Here is a 17,812-nt window from a genome sequence, read left to right as displayed (position 1 = left end):
CCTCTGTTGGGGCATCCTGCCGTCAGGTGTCTGACTACTACATAAAGATGTGGTGTAATTACTAGTGAATCATAGTGACAGATGCATTTTGTCATATCCAACCAGGACACAAAAGGAGCTGAAATGTCCCTCTAAGAGGCAGAGGGAACTAGGGTCAGGGATGGAGAAGGTGTTAAAAGGGAAATCCTAGGGCCAGCCAAGCTTGGAAAGGAAGTTTAGACTGAAGTTTATTTTTATCTAAGTCACCAAGAAAAGCCAAAGCCCAGAAAGTGCACGTTTGGTCTAAATACAGGGAGTATTCTTTCTGTTCACATCTGCTTATTAGTGATGCTGCTATGTGTTGACACTAATCTTTGCTTGCATTAAAATGGTAACAGCATATTATCACATGTATTTTCTCAGTCTACTATATAGCTAGTATGTTGCTATACATAACTACTAGCTGCAGGAAGCAGACTGTGGAAAATAGTTTTTAGCATTAACGTGAATAGGAGTTCTCACAATTGCCTCAGGCAGCAATGGGACAATAGATCTTTGTAGTTTCATAGCCCTGGTCTACACTAGGGCTTTAGGTCGAATTTAGCAGCATTAAATCGATGTAAACCTACACCCGTACACACTATGAAGCCCTTTATTTCGACTTAAAGGGCTCTTAAAATCGATTTCCTTACTCCACCACTGACAAGTGGATTAGCGCTTAAATCGGCCTTGCCGGCTCGAATTTGGGGTACTGTGGACACAATTCGATGGTATTGGCCTCTGGGAGCTATCCCAGAGTGCTCCATTGTGACCGCTCTGGACAGCACTCTCAACTCAGATGCACTGGCCAGGTAGACAGGAAAAGAACCGCGAACTTTTGAATCTAATTTCCTGTTTGGCCAGCGTGGCAAGCTGCAGGTGACCATGCAGAACTCATCAGCAGAGGTGACCATGATGGAGTCCCAGAATCGCAAAAGAGCTCCAGCATGGACCGAATGGGAGGTACGGGATCTGATCGCTGTTTGGGGAGAGGAATCCGTGCTATCAGAACTCCGTTCCAGTTTTCGAAATGCCAAAACCTTTGTCAAAATCTCCCAGGGCATGAAGGACAGAGGCCATAACAGGGACCCGAAGCAGTGCCGCGTGAAACTGAAGGAGCTGAGGCAAGCCTACCAGAAAGCCAGAGAGGCGAACGGCCGCTCCGGGTCAGAGCCCCAAACATGCCGCTTCTATGATGAGCTGCATGCCATTTTAGAGGGTTCAGCCACCACTACCCCAGCCGTGTTGTTTGACTCCTTCAATGGAGATGGAGGCAACACGGAAGCAGGTTTTGGGGATGAAGAAGAAGATGATGATGATGAGGTTGTAGATAGCTCACAGCAAGCAAGTGGAGAAACCGGTTTTCCCGACAGCCAGGAACTGTTTCTCACCCTGGACCTGGAGCTACTACCCCCCGAACCCGCTGCCTCCTGGACCCAGCAGGCAGAGAAGGGACCTCCGGTGAGTGTACCTTTTAAAATACTATACATGGTTTAAAAGCAAGCATGTGAAAGGATTACTTTGCCCTGGCATTCGCAGTTCTCCTGGATGTACTCCCAAAGCCTTTGCAAAAGGTTTCTGGGGAGGGCAGCCTTATTGCGTCCTTTATGGTAGGACACTTTACCACTCCAGGCCAGTAACATGTACTCGGGAATCATTGTACAACAAAGCATTGCAGTGTATGTTTGCTGGCGTTCAAACAACATCCATTCTTTATCTCTCTGTGTTATCCTCAGGAGAGTGAGATATAATTCATGGTCACCTGGTTGAAATAGAGTGCTTTTCTTCAGGGGACACTCAGAGGAGCCCGTTCCTGCTGGGCTGTTTGCCTGTGGCTAAACAGAAATGTTCCCCGCTGTTAGCCACAGGGAGGGGGGAAGGTTGAGGGGGTAGCCACGCGGTGGGGGGAGGCAAAATGCGGCCTTGTAACGAAAGCACATGTGCTATGTATGTAATGTTAACAGCAAGGTTTACCCTGAAAGAGTGTAGCCACTGTTTTATAAAATGTGTCTTTTTAAATACCGCTGTCCCTTTTTTTTTCTCCACCAGCTGGATGTGTTTCAATGATCACAGGATCTTCTCCTTCCCAGAGGCTAGTGAAGCTTAGAAAGAAAAAAAAAAACGCACTCGCGATGAAATGTTCTCCGAGCTTATGCTGTCCTCCCACACTGCCAGAGCACAGACGAATGCGTGGAGGCAAATAATGTCAGAGTGCAGGAAAGCACAAAATGACCAGGAGGAGAGGTGGCGGGCTGAAGAGAGTAAGTGGCGGGCTGAAGACAGGGCTGAAGCTCAAATGTGGCAGCAGCGTGATGAGAGGAAGCAGGATTCAATGCTGAGACTGCTGCAGGACCAAACCAGTATGCTCCAGTGTATGGTTGAGCTGCAGCAAAGGCAGCTGGAGCACAGACTGCCACTACAGCCCCTGTGTAACCAACTGCCCTCCTCCCCAAGTTCCATAGCCTCCACACCCAGACGCCCAAGAACGCGGTGGGGGGGCCTCCGGCCAGCCAGCCACTCCACCACAGGGGATTGCTCCAAAAAAAGAAGGCTGTCATTCAATAAATTTTAAAGTTGTAAACTTTTAAAGTGCTGTGTGGCATTTTCCTTCCCTCCTCCACCACCCCTCCTGGGCTACCTTGGTAGTCATCCCCCTATTTGTGTGATGAATGAATAAAGAATGCATGAATGTGAAGCAACAATGACTTTATTGCCTCTGCAAGCGGAGATTGAAGGGAGGAGGGGAGGGTGGTTAGCTTACAGGGAAGTAGAGTGAACCAAGGGGCGGGGGGTTTCATCAAGGAGAAACAAACAGAACTTTCACACCGTAGCCTGGCCAGTCATGAAACTGGTTTTCAAAGCTTCTCTGATGCATACCGCGCCCTCCTGTGCTCTTCTAACCACCCTGGTGTCTGGCTGCGCGTAACCAGCAGCCAGGCGATTTGCCTCAACCTCCCACCCCGCCATAAACGTCTCCCCCTTACTCTCACAGATATTGTGGAGCACACAGCAAGCAGTAATAACAGTGGGAATATTGGTTTTGCTGAGGTCTAAGCGAGTCAGTAAATTGCGCCAGCGCGCCTTTAAACGTCCAAATGCACATTCTACCACCATTCTGCACTTGCTCAGCCTGTAGTTGAACAGCTCCTGACTACTGTCCAGGCTGCCTGCATACGGCTTCATGAGCCATGGCATTAAGGGGTAGGCTGGGTCCCCAAGGATACATATAGGCATTTCAACATCCCCAACGGTTATTTTCTGGTCTGGGAATAAAGTCCCTTCCTGCAGCTTTTGAAACAGACCAGAGTTCCTGAAGATGCGAGCGTCATGTACCTTTCCCGGCCATCCCACGTTGATGTTGGTCAAACGTCCCTTGTGATCCACCAGAGCTTGCAGCACTATTGAAAAGTACCCCTTACGGTTTATGTACTCGGCGGCTTGGTGCTCCGGTGCCAAAATAGGGATATGGGTTCCGTCTATGGCCCCACCACAGTTAGGGAATCCCATTGCAACAAAGCCATCCACTATGACCTGCACATTTCCCAGGGTCACTACCCTTGATATCAGCAGATCTTTGATTGCGTGGGCTACTTGCATCACAGCAGCCCCAACAGTAGATTTGCCCACTCCAAATTGATTCCCAACTGGCCGGTAGCTGTCTGGCGTTGCAAGCTTCCACAGGGCTATCACCACTTGCTTCTCAACTGTGAGGGCTGCTCTCATCTTGGTATTCATGCGCCTCAGGGCAGGGGAAAGCAAGTCACAAAGTTCCATGAAAGTGCCCTATACGCATGCGAAAGTTTCGCAGCCACTGGGAATCGTCCCAGACCTGCAACACTATGCGGTCCCACCAGTCTGTGCTTGTTTCCCGAGCCCAGAATTGGCGTTCCACAGCATGAACCTGCCCCATTAGCACCATGATGCATGCATTGGCAGGGCCCATGCTTTCAGAGAAATCTGTGTCCATGTCCTGATCACTCACGGGACCGCGCTGACGTCGCCTCCTCACCCGGTATCACTTTGCCAGATTCTGGTGCTGCATATACTGCTGGATAATGCGTGTGGTGTTTAATGTGCTCCTAATTGCCAAAGTGAGCTGAGCGGCCTCCATGCTTGCCTTGGTATGGCATCCGCACAGAAAAAAGGAGCGGAATGATTGTCTGCCGTTGCTCTGATGGAGGGAGGGGCGACTGACGACACGGCTTACAGGGTTGGCTTCAGGGAGCTAAAATCAACAAAGGGGGTGTCTTTACATCAAGGAGTATTTCAGGCAGGACTTCACGGAGGGTTCCAATAAGAAATGGTGCACCTAAGTTATCGTTCTTATTGGAACAAGGAGGTTAGCCTGGCCTCTGATTGATACATGGCTAGATTTACCTCGCTGCACCTTCTCTGTGAGTGACTGCAGTGTGATCTAGAGGAATGAGTCCCCTAGACGGGGGAGGGGAGGAAGCAAATGAATACAAAACAAATCTGGTCTATTTCTTGCTTTGATCCACTCCATCTATCTTTTACATCTTTGGCCAGCAGCAGACGGTGCAGAAGGACTGCATGCCATCCTCATCTCTTGCCTGCCCGGCAGAAGATGGTACAGTACGACTGCTTGCAATCCATATCGCCTGCCTGCTCACCATAAGACGGTTCAAGAGGACTGACTGCAGGACTAAAGAGAATGACCTGGTCAAGTCACTCCAAATTTAGTCACTGCGCCCATGTCTGCCCAGGCGCTCCCAGCCGACGTAGCCAGGAGCACCTCGGACATGACAATGACGGCTACCAGTCGTATTGTACTGTCTGCTGCCACAAGGCAAGGGGTTGCTGCTACTGTGTAGCAATGCCGTACCGCGTCTGCCAGCACCCAGGAGACATAGGGTGACGGTTACCTGAGCGGGCTCCATGCTTGCCGTGGTACGGCGTCTGCACAGGTAACTCAGGAAAAAAGGCGCGAAACGATTGTCTGCCCTTGCTTTCATGGAGGGAGGGAGGGAAGGGGCGCCTGACGATATGTACCCAGAACCACCCGCAACAATGTTTTAGCCCCATCAGGCATTGGGATCTCAACCCAGAATTCCAATGGGCAGCAGAGACTGCGGGAACTGTGGGATAGCTATCCACAGTGCAATGCTCCGGAAGTCGACTCTAGCCTCGGTACTGTGGAAGCACTCCGCCGAGTTAATGCACTTAGAGCATTTTCTGTGGGGACACACACACTCGAATATATAAAACCGATTTCTAAAAAAACGACTTCTATAAATTCGACCTTATTCCGTAGTGTAGACATACCCATAGAATCATAGAGTATCAGGGTTGGAAGGGACCTCAGGAGGTCATCTAGTCCAACCCCCTGCTCAAAGCAGGACCAATCCCCAACTAAGTTATCCCAGCCAGGGCTTTGTCAAGCTTGACCTTAAAAATATCTAAGGCAGGAGATTCCACCACCTCCCTAGGTAACGCATTCCAGTGTTTCACCACCCTCCTAGTGAAAGTTTTTCCTAATATCCAACCTAAACCTCCCCCACTGCAACTTGAGACCATTACTCCTCGTTCTGTCATCAGCTACCCCTGAGAATAGTCTAGATCCATCCTCTTTGGAACCCCCTTTCAGGTAGTTGAAAGCAGCTCTCAAATCCCCCCTCATTCTTCTCTTCCACAGACTAAACATTCCCAGTTCCCTCAGCCTCTCCTCATGTGTTCCAGTCCCCTAATCATTTTTGTTGCCCTTCGCTGGATTCTTTTCAATTTTTCCACATTCTTGCAGTGTGGGGCCCAAAACTGGACACAGTACTCCAGATGAGGCCTCATCAATGTCGAATAGAGGGGGAACGATCACGTCCCGCAATCTGCTGGCAATGCCCCTACCTATACATCCCAAAATGCCATTGGCCTTCTTGGCAACAAGGGCACACTGTTGACTCATATCCAGCTTCTCGTCCACTCTAACCCGTAGGTCCTTTTCTGCAGAACTGCTGCCTAGCCACTATGTCCCCAGTCTCTTGCAGTGCATTGGATTCTTCCATTCTAAGTGCAGGACTCTGCACTTGTCCTTGTTGAACCTCATCAGATTTCTTGTGGCCCAATCCTCTGATTTGTCTAGGTCCCTCTGTATCCTATCCCTACCCTCCAGCGTATCTACCTCTCCTCCCAGTTTAGTGTCATCTGCAAACTTGCTGAGGGTGCAATCCACACCATCCTCCAGATCATTTATGAAGATACTGAACAAAACCGGCCCCAGGACTGACCCTTGGGACACTCCACTTGATACTGGCTGCCAACTAGACATGGAGCCATTGATCACTACCTGTTGAGCCAGACAATCTAGCCAACTTTCTATCCACCTTATAGTCCATTCATCCAGCCCATACTTCCTTAACTTACTGGCAAGAATACTGTGGGAGACCGTGTCAAAAGCTTTGCTAAAGTCAAGGAACAACACGTCCACCGCTTTCCCCTCACCACAGAGCCACTTATCTCGTCATAGCCATAGTTTAACCAATTCTAAACACTTCCTGCATGAGTCCACCTGCTAATATCCCACCACAGTGTAAATCAAACTCTATAACTACACAGTCTGTCCTTCCATTAGTCATAAGAGAATTGGTACAGGACGGTACCAAAATGTGTCATGGTGGGTAAAGCAGGGGGCTGGGAGCCAGGAAACCTTAATGTCACTATGAGGAATAGAACTAAGACTCGCTGTTTGACCTTGAGAAGTCACAACTTCTCTCTGTTTCAGTTTCTACCATTTATATAATAGGCATAACAACTTATCTACCTTTGTGAATCCTTGGATGACAAACGCTATAAATTCAGGGATCTCAAAATGCTGGGTAATACAGTTCTGGCCAATGCATGGGTTATTGCAATTAGCTATGAAAGGTAATTTGGCAGGGGCTTCAGAATTCCGTCAAGCAATCCCCTTGGCTAACTCCAAGGTGATACTGATGGCCTCTAGAGGATCACCCTGGTTGGAAAGACGCATTAGTCCAACACAGGACTTTCGGGAAGCAAAAAAGAGGGAAATTTAGTGGGAAGAAAGTCCCAGAACTCCTGCCACCACCAAAACATTAACTCATGATATATCCAAGGTTATTTCTCCATTTAACGTCTTTGTATATTACGAGGATAAACAGGAATGGTGAAAAATCCAGACAAATTGTTTCCTCTTTCTGAAATATAACGTTACATGGAATTCACTAGCTTTCTGAACTACCCTTCATGGATGCAAATCTATAGTAAAGCAAGGTCTAGGAATAAAATATAAAGGTCACTTCCAAATCATGTTGTGACTGTCAAAAACAAATTACAGTTTTGAATGTTACTGATAAAGAACATCACAAAGCTTTTATGTTAACTGGATAGGACTGTTCCCAAATGACATCGCAACTAAAAGCTTTCCATGATTACTTCTCTCACTTATTCCACTGCATTTGTCATTGGATTAAATGCAACGAACGCCCTTCACCCCCAGATAGAAGGTATTTACTGAAATCTTGTAAACCAATGAGCCACGAGCAGCTGCACAGGACTTGCTGGTTGATGACTGAGTTAAAATGGAAGCAGGTAGAGGAAATCAATGCCTAATAAATAAGACATCTTTAGACTACATCACAGGTAGCAGCAGCAAAGCCAATGACCGTTCTTTGGCACTTAGACTCTGTCCCATTTCCCTGCTGTTCTTTCACAGCTGTTTCAATGCTGTTCTTTGGGCAGGAGCTATATTGTCATTGGTAGCCTAAGCTACTTTAACAAGTGTGTGATGGAAGTCGACAATGATTTTACATTCTTTAATCAAGATAACAACTCACCATAAATAATACCTCATCTGCTACTGCTGGGTGACAGTGAAACCCTGAAGAGCAATTAATTACATGTATCTTACTTGCAAAAGGACTGTACAAGCCACAATTATGTGATGGCTCAAAGTAAAGGTAGAGAGTCTGACACCATGGATTTATTAAATTTCTGAGTAGCCAAAAAAGAGAGGAAGTTCTTGGAGATTAGAGGTGATTATTTATATATTTCTGGTCTTTATAAAATGTCACCTTAGTAAGACTAGAGCTGCATCTGCTGTTACCTCATTAAATGAATGTGTCTTCAAGGTTTTTAAAAAGACTCAAGAAAAAGAAATGTATCCTAAAAGGGTACATAAATCCTGTATTTTCAACACAAAGATAGTACTTAGGGCATTTTACAGCAAATGGTCTAATTTGTTATTAAATGATTTGGGGAGAAGTTTTTTTGGAGTTTCTGATGTCAACTGTGAGAACCAATCATGAAAAAAATGTTTTTACACTGTGTGTTTATTGTATGGATAATAGGGAAGGGGCTGACCAGAGATGAAGATGTTTGGGAGGGTGATAGAAAGGGCCCTAGGCCCTTGAAATAATTTTTAGAATGCTATCCACATAGGGCCCCTTGCTTGTGTTAAGGAGTGAAATATGAGTGAAGTACTAATTTCAGATTACTCCTGTAAGTCCTACTCAACATGAATGTAAGGTTGCTGAATCAAGCCCATCATGTTTTTTCCACTGGGAAAAATAAAAGTAGGGTTAGATAAAAAAAAAGTAAGAAAGTGAGGGAAAAACATACTTTTCATACTTACTTGCCGTTTTCCAACTGGAAAACATTTCCCAGAGTTCAAATGGACATATAGTAAATATTTTGCAAAACTGTTAATCAAAATTCTATTTGAAAATGTTACTGAAATTGTTAATGACCATTTTTCATTTAGCCAAAACTGCTGCATGAGCACTTTTTGGGCATGGGGATAAATGGAAAATGTCAGTAAGTACTTTCAATTAGAAGCTTGAAAAAACCCTCTCTCTCTCTCTCTTTTTTTTTTTTTTGCATTTTTTGTAAAGGCTTTACAAAGGTTTCTGTTTTGTTGGTTGGTTTTAGTTGTTTTTAAGAAGTTGTTTAGTTGTTTTTAAGTATTTTAGAGTCAAAATATTTCTACCAGTTCTAATCAAAACTCAATAGACCTTGTACAGAATCCTAGTCCTCATCAAAAGGGAGGCTTAACTTAAGTGGGACCAGGATTTGCCTGTTATTCTTGTATCTCCCCCCCCCCACCCCCAGTTATTGTCAAATATTCTGCTCTCTTGTCCTAAAATAAACTGGGAAATATCTATCTGAATAAATCCTGCCCTCACAATGTGCATTCCTAATTCAGTTTTCAGAAATCAGCCAGATGGTATCAAATACTTCAGAGTGACACACGGAGGGGGTACCATTAAAAACAGCATTTCATATGCTCCAGGTACCCATGATAACACAGAACAGAAAATATTCTACTGCAAATGCTTTGGGACAGCTAAGTGCTGATTTGTTTAATACCACTTACAGTATAGAAGCATCCCATGATGAGATACATTCATAGAATTTATAAAAACCATAATTCAGAAGGCCATCAACAGCTGGTCCCCCCCATCAATTTCTTCTGGTGGTGAAGAGCTGCATCTATTAAAACAGTTTTTGCTCCCCAGATGATTTACATTCTATGTACGTTTCAATAATTTAAATTGTCTCAAATATTTTTCCTTTGGGAAAACAACCCTGCCTCTGAATAGCATCAACTAACTATTTCTGGGGGAGAATTCTCAGGTGCTAAACTAGTGTCTAAATGTATGAAACACTGCTTAGCATTACACATGATCTAGGCTACACACAATGATGAATGCTGCAAATTAAAACATAAAAGTACCGGAATGACCATTTCAGATCATTTATATAAACATTTCATTATTTGACTAAACTGTTCATACAGTCAGTTATGGACAATATTTGTGTTAAAATGAATCTTCCACATAGTACAACCAACTTTAATACAGATCCAGAACACAAGCTTATTAACGCTACAGCATGAATATGTGTATATATTCAAACTATGTAAAGTATATCATTAGAATTTGCAACTAGCTCCTCTATAATGTAAACTAGGACCTAAGGCTGAAAAATATACGATATATTTTAAAATTAGGATCAGAAGAGCCTTAGAACTGAAAAATTTTGGGAAATTACTCTTTCAGCTGACTTCTTTGAAAGGCAAAGTAGTTATTTTTGACTCAAAATTAGGAAAGCTTCCCACTCGACTGAAAAACAATTGTATGCTTATTCATACAAAGTTTCACTCATACTTCAGAGTGGACCAAATCCTTCCTCTACCGCACAGCCTGAGTGGGTGGGTTTTGAGTTAATGAGATCCATAGGAGTTTCAGGAGAGGAGGTAGAAGAAATCCAACTCCCAGGGCATGGAGTAGCACTGGATTGATTTCTATGACTATTTAGTGTATGTGTGAGTGGATATGTAATACTACCTTATGCTTCCCATCGCACATTCAAGCAAGGGTCTCAAAGTGATTTGCATACAAACCTCTGATCTAGGAAGGATTACTATACTCATTTACAGGTGGGAAGAAAGAGGCCCAGAGAAGTTAAATGACTTGCCCAAGGCCACACAAAGTCTGTGACAGAGCCAGGAGCACAACACAGGACATTATTTGTGAGGAAATATTGGAAGAAGTAAACATATATATAATTCAAGTGAGGGGGAAATGACAAGGGACATAATAGTATACAAATATTTGAAGAGTTTGAAAAACAAGGTGAGAAAGGAGGAATTTTGTTTAGTAGAAAGGGGAGCATTTCTTTGTTTAAAATGGAGCCAGAAAAGATCTGGACAGCTGTATCAATCACATCAACAAATACTATACAACAACAAAACATTAGAACCCTCCAGATTCCCCCATAAAATGAAGATTGTCCCATCACAGCCTTCCATCCACTCAGTTCTCTTCATCAGAAAGAACCAGCCTAGGAGATCATATAGATCTTGTGGCATGAACTGAAGGCTGGCAAGTTTAGGCTGTGACAGGGGAAAAGCCTCCTCACATTTAAACCAAGAGACTGTTAGCTCAAGTATCTTATCCAAACCCAGCTTCCACAGTGTCCCATGAGAGGGGTAGTCACTCTAGCTAGGAGTGACAGAAGGTGAAAGTTAGGCTAAATATCAGGAAGAGTTTCCTGGCAGTGTGATTGACTAATCTGTGGAATGGATTCCCAAGAGAACCTGTGGGAGCCCCAATCAAATGGCACAATTAAAACCAAACAGAGCAAAACACTAATGTACAATAGGGAGCAGTTCCACACTGGCAGGGAGATGGATGGTTAGGTCTTTTCTATCATTGCATTCTTTTATGACATGATCTCCCATTCTGAGTCCTGAGCTTTAAGGCACTAGCTCATGCCTGCTCTACTTATATGCTGACAGTATTCTGTACCATACTTTTCTGCCTGGTAACTCTTCATTATAATTTGTATCTACATCTAGTTTTCTAAATCTATGCTTTCTCCCTATACCTCGGACACAAATCTGTGATCGGGAAAACTCCTCACCCCTCCCATCTAGACCTTCCGAGCATTCATAATGAGTTTATTAGGCAACATGAAAATGCTGAACCATTCCATCTGTGAACTGTGTTGTTCTATTTCATTCAAAACCAGTTGGTTAATTTCCCATCCAAGCTAAAATGCCTAATGTTTAAATGGCATAGTAAAGTATTCAAGGCACGGCGCACTAACGAGACCAACTTAGTAAAACATGCATGAGAATTCTCTATCAATCACATAAAGAACAAACAAAGGTATAACACCATTTATGGCTGCATCTGAGTGGAAGGAGACAATACTCCTTGCCCCAATACAGTAGGAATAAATACTGGGCATGAAGCATGCACACATACAGAGAGCAAAAATTTAAAAACAGAAGGGATGGGGACCATTCAACCAACTATCCTAATGTCAGCTATCCAAGAACTGAATGCTAGCAAATGTTGTTAAAGATCTAGGGCCAGAAAGTGCCTTATCACAAAAAAGCCTGAGGGGGAGGGAGGAGACAGAGTTGCTGGGAACTGTGCAAGCGTCTCCCCATGAATTTTCCTCTGCACTGTTCCTTTAAAGAGAAAAGGTTCTGGACTCCTAATGGGAGCATGAAACCCAACAGTGTCAGAAAATTTGTGGGGGAAAAGCAGGCATCTTCCCTAGAGATGATGGGTTCCTCCACAGGGCACCCATGGACCTTCCACCTCTTTTAGCATGGCCCCCTTAGGAGTGATACTGCCACTGGCTGAGCCCATGTCCCCAGTGCCTTTGCCTCACCCCCCTCTCCGAGGGTTCAGAAGGGGACCTAATGTTGCTTTGAGCAACTTTAATTCTGCCATATTTTTCCATCAGGAAACAAACACAACTGTATCTGGGACTCAGTGAAACAACCCTAGGCCCCACTGCTCCTGCGTGATATGAGTAACTGTCTGCAATGACAGAGTAGAGCTTCTGGAAGGTCATGTTCACAGGAAGAGCAGGTTCCTTGCCCTACCCAGACTGACAGCTCCATTCCAGCCAGACTCTTAAAGGGCTTGCAGCCCTTTCTGGAGATCACTTTCCTAGCTTCCTATTAACAAGGAGTCTGCACCCCCAGAGGTGGAGACCCCTAGTGGGGAAATGGTGTCTTTTTGGCACATCAAAAATTGCTGTTTAATTGCCAGGAACTTTCATAGTGTACAAATGTATTTAGAGGGCACATACCATGCCTACCCTTCAGCCAGTTTAGCACTTCAACATTCCCTGAAGAAAGGTGCTAGTGGAGTGCAAAGTACTATTATAATATTTATATTTTGAAGGTTTTCACAAGGATAATTCACATAAATTTCTGTTTTCTGGCTGTGTTTTCTTTTCAGAAAAAAAAAATAGAGAAATGTTAGAAAGCCACAACTTAAATGAGAATTTCCTATATAAATTGGACACAGGTATTTAAATGATGACGACATCACAGTAATTCATGGATTATGTATGAAAACAAATGTTTAAAATTCCAATTTCTGAAAAGTCACTTTGTGATGGATCTGATGCCTGAGCACTATAAAATATCATCCCTTCAATAAACCCCCAGAAATGTATATACTTTGTGTTATTTATGATTGCTTCTCTGATTGCAATCAGCTTTCTTTCAAGTAAAAAACTAACTAACTAACTAAATAATACAGCCTGCTAACCTAGAATCAGTTGAATCTTACTTCCACTATCAATCAGCGTAGTTTTTCCACTGACTGCAATCCAATTAAAATCCAATTAGCTCTGTAATTTGATGGAAATTGCTAACACAGAATGCATTTCTGTAATAAACGCATCATAGAAGAACCTGACAGGGAAGGAAGGATGTTTTGTGGTTAAAGATGGTCTTGTAACACAGGCCTGGGAATCAGGAGCATAATCCAAGCCCATTAGGGTCAGTGGAAGGACCCACAGCTTTGGATCAATATCTGATTCTCAAATTGCTGATGTAAAAGTTCTAATACAATCTTTTACCCTTCACCAGAATAGTTTTAAAGAACCATAACTATGGCTATTTCATCCCACAGAGTCAAGGATATTGACTCTTCAGAGGATCTCAATATTGAGAAGGTTTTATTAAAGCCACAGCATTTAAGAACCAATATCCAGATGATCTTAACTGCAATCATATAAGAACGGATGTTAGTTAACAGTCTTGTAGCCTTGCATTTCCCCTTGTCCTATAGGGAGCAAAATGTCTGTGACAGAAATGCCATGCCATTCAGTGGAATTCACCCTGTAAGGTAAGGATTCCCTGAAAAAACAAATAGAATTTACATCTCCAGGAGTTGGCTTGTTAATTTTGTAATAATTTGTCATTGCTGCTTTGATCTTGTGTCAAAATAGGGATAATACTTACCTACCTTATAGCATACTAGGGACTAAAATTAATTGATATTTGTAAAGGGTGCAAAAGGATGGAATGAGTTACTGATGTGCAGAGTATTATAAATTTCATTGTGCCTAGAGTAGATCCAGAGTGCCAAGAATTAGCCAGCTGGGGTTAAATTCTAGTCTCACACTGTCATCATTTTACAAAAAGGCTGAGAAAGAGTTCTGCTATGTATTCAGCTATAATTAGTTAGAAGTTTTGTGGCACTTGATAGTTACCATGGAGAATTTCTTAGGAACAAAGAAGTCAACCAAAAATACATGTTAGGTGATTATGTACCGCTTTCTATTAAAATATTCTTTTAACAAATAGCTACAGTGTACTCCAAATATTCAAAATTTCATATTCTTCTCTCTTCTACACTGCATCATGGAATCATATTAACTGAACTATATGTACTACTGCTTTAATAAAATTCCACAGCAGTGGTTCACTGAGATTACGTAGGGAATTAAAAATGGTATATTACATTTTTATAATTTGCACCGGACACAGTAAGTCTTGGATTTAACACACAAGAAGAATTGGGGGGAAAAAACGAACCGGGGGGGAGGAAGAAGAGAGAACAAACAGATCGATTAAGTCAGCAAAGTACTTCCAAAATGTATTTGTAGCGAGAAGAAACAACTCCTGACAAAATCGCTCATGCTTATATTCTATTGCTATTGCAACTGTAGAATTACAAACTTGCAAAGGTTTTTCTTCCATATATCATATTTCATGCCTTTTCCTCAGTCTCTCGTAACTGATTAAATAATGCCCCCTCCTTTTTTAATTGTGCTGCCACATTAAAGCAGCAGAAATCAGTGAATGTTGTTTATCAACAGTGCAAAAACAATGAGCAACTGATCACAACAGCATGGCAACTTACAAGTCTTTTTCAGAGATTACTTCTTATAAATTAAAATAAAGGACTTTTAACATACCCACATCTGATTATGCACCTACAGATGTGACTTTTTGACTCTAGCAATGTCACTGATCAACCTACACCTTTATGAAAGAGCAAGAGAAATGGCAAAATTCAAACCAGTTACAGGGACAGTCTTTAGAAGTGATTATTTGTAGAATCCATATGTTAAAAATGAAGCTCCTTACCCTTTTTCTCAAGTTGTAGGTTAAAATGAGGTTCCTGGAGAAGGAGTGAGAAAAGGCTGTATAGAACTCCAGCACTTTCTGTAAGGCATCCCTTTTAATCACATGAAGGTCACAGTAAGTCAAGGCTCTTACATTAGCACAGGACTGAGCAAGGGTAGCTTCTTTCCAAAACACATCGCCAAAAACATCTCCTTTGCCTAGAGAAAAACATGCATCAAAGTATCATTATTGCAAGGTAAGGACTTAAACAATGGTCACCAAAAGCTGAAATGGCCTTATTGGTACTCGTTGCAAGCCAATGTACCATTGTATGGCACAATATAAATATTCTGAGCTCCAAATTTCAACTCTGCTTTATTGCAGCCTCATTTCTTGTAAGTGATAAAAAAGTTTAAATTGCCATTTCTTCATTTTCTGTGTTAAATTATGGGAGTTCAGCAAAAACTCCCTAAAAACCAAGCCACAATCATCCTAATGTCATGAGACAATTTTCTTTGTATTTCCCGTCCCATACATACATCACACAAGAATACTAAAGATCAGTAAGTTATTAGTTTTCCAATTATATCTTACACAACACTTTTTAGGTGCCGATTATGACAACAGTGTTAGGCCTGACAAGAGAAGTGAACCAGCAAATGGGCCTCTTTGCCACAGAGGGTTAAGAATTAAGAAATATGTGAGAGATCACGAAAACTTCACCACCAAACCAGAACTTCTGTGTGATTCCATGCGCTTTCCTTCCGCTTCCTTCTTTTCCACTAAAGTATAAATGTTTTCCTTTTGAGTGGATGGCACTGGCCATCTGGTACATTAATCCATATGTACTGATAAACTGTATTTTATAAGCTATGCTACATTCTTCTACAAAATCCAGCTTGGTACCTTATAACATATGAGCCAATTTTATCTCTGAAGTCTATGGAGGAATGTCAGATACATTTCAAGTGTCAGTATGTATTGAACCCATCCTTATAAGCTCCAATTCCATCTTTTCTGTAGGCACAATTTATTTTCCCCAGGGCTAGCATCAGAGACATTACTAAAGGTACTATGTCGGTTAGTTCCCTCTCCTCCCACTCCCCTTACAGAGAACCATGCACATTATTAAAACTGGATATTTATGTGCCAAGTGTACTGATTTTTATGCACCATAAGAAAGATGCGTTTCACTGGGTAAAAGGGGGTTGTTGACCTTTGTAATAAATATGAATCCAGAATTTGCCATGCAATTAGCTGGACAACTATTTCAAATTAATGCCAGGTGATGCTACCAAGTATGTAAGTGTGCTGTCATTGACAGAACGTCTGCCTCGTAGCCTGAGCAAAATGAGGAAATCCCAGCTCTTCTTCTAAATCTCTCGCTGGCTCTAAGCAAGTTTCTTAACCTCCCTAGGTAAGTTTCCTCATTTGCAACATTGAGCTAGTTTACTTACTTACCTACTTCACAGAGGAAGCAGCGTTAATTTGTAAGCAAGAGCATTATATATGCAGGCTGGGTATCATTATTATAACGGCACATCCCAGGGAATTTCTTTTTTTTTGTTTTTGAATGTTGGGCTAGATCTTCAGCTGGTCTATATAACTGACATGGCTCCATTGAAGTTGATGGATTTATGCCAATTTCAATCAGTCAAGGATGGTGTCCAACATCTCTAAAATATCCAGGTTTGGATTTTTCAAATAATTCCTTGTGCAAGCTCCACACTGCTGTATTTCTGTCAAGAGCATGTTTTTTTAAAAAAATAATCCTTTCCAGCAATTTACAAAGCCCTACCTGTGGCTGTCAGCTTCAAAACAAAATGAAGACAGCTGGAGGGGCGGGGGGAAGAGGGAGAGGGAAAGGGGTGGAAATTTATGACCAACTTTGAAAAAAATTGTCAAAAGAGAAGGATCGGGAAGACTCCTATGGCAGCAAAAACTTACTTACACCCATGGGTTAGATACATCAGGTTGGATCAATCACTTTCCTACTTACAGCAAACAACTTAACAATTTCAACATCCACATACCTCCTCTTCTCATTCTGTTAATAAAGCAAGGTGATCAGTAAAAATGGGCAAGACTAAATGGCGGAGTTTTGTGCCAAATATCTATAATTTGAAAAGAAAGGTAAAGCAAACAGAGAGAGAGAGCAAAATGGATCAGAAAGCTCTTTGGGGAAGAAATGTCCAAGGGTGGCAGAGGGGAAAGCACAGACTAGGGTCTCTTCACCTACGCCCCTACCTCCACCTCGACTCCTGAGGAAGAGAATAAATTCAGAAGCGTGTCACAGGGTGTTCTCCCTTAGACCGCTCTCCCACTGCATTCCAGACACATGCAGGGACATTATCCTTCAATCACTCCTAAAGTAGATGACCTAAGCTTTTACCATCAATCATTTATATACCTCCTGGGGATTGTGGGCTGGGGCCCTCTTCCACTTTCAGCTCACTACCGCCGTGTGGAAAACCAAATAATTCATTGCTTGGTTTTTGTTTTAAAGCTTTATGTAGACTCTGAAAAGTGATTCAGTAAAACTGACACGACAGTATGCCATATTTACTTTCTTCCAGTGACTCCATATCAAATCTGCTGCTCAGTTTACAAGTCAAAAGATGATTTTTTCAAACTGCCTGCACTGCACACTCAACCTGTATTTTTTATGCCTCTCAAAAGGGCAGCACCAGTAATGAAGATGCTGTCATTGGAACTTTGCTCATTATTTTGTTGCTATTGTGGCAGAGAGAATAGAATTCAGCTCACCTTAGCTATTATCAGCACTTCAGGGCAATAAAGAAAAACTTGGTTTGCTCAGTAGTGCAAACAGACATTCAAACCCATGCAGGCAGTAGATTCAGTAGCTAAGTAAGAGAGTAATGTATCTAGGAGACATGCTGCAAATTTTGAATTTAGGTCTAAATTTACAACCCCACA

The 17,812-nt window shown here is 42.6% G+C and overlaps 1 protein-coding gene across 1 annotated transcript in view; it reads right to left on the bottom strand.

Moving 5' to 3' along the window:
- KCNH1 (potassium voltage-gated channel subfamily H member 1) overlaps window positions 1-17,812 on the bottom strand; it is a 312,945-nt gene that overhangs the window by 103,903 nt on the left and 191,230 nt on the right. Inside the window, exon 10 of the mRNA XM_078851976.1 lies at window positions 14,897-15,093. Coding sequence (XP_078708102.1) covers window positions 14,897-15,093 — 197 coding nt within the window. The remainder of the gene's footprint in view (window positions 1-14,896; window positions 15,094-17,812) is intronic.

This window comes from Lepidochelys kempii, chromosome 3 (genome assembly GCF_965140285.1).
Source record: "Lepidochelys kempii isolate rLepKem1 chromosome 3, rLepKem1.hap1, whole genome shotgun sequence".
NCBI lineage: Eukaryota > Metazoa > Chordata > Testudines > Cheloniidae > Lepidochelys > Lepidochelys kempii.
Note: the sequence above shows the minus strand (reverse complement) of the source record. Positions and strands in the feature narration are given on the sequence as shown.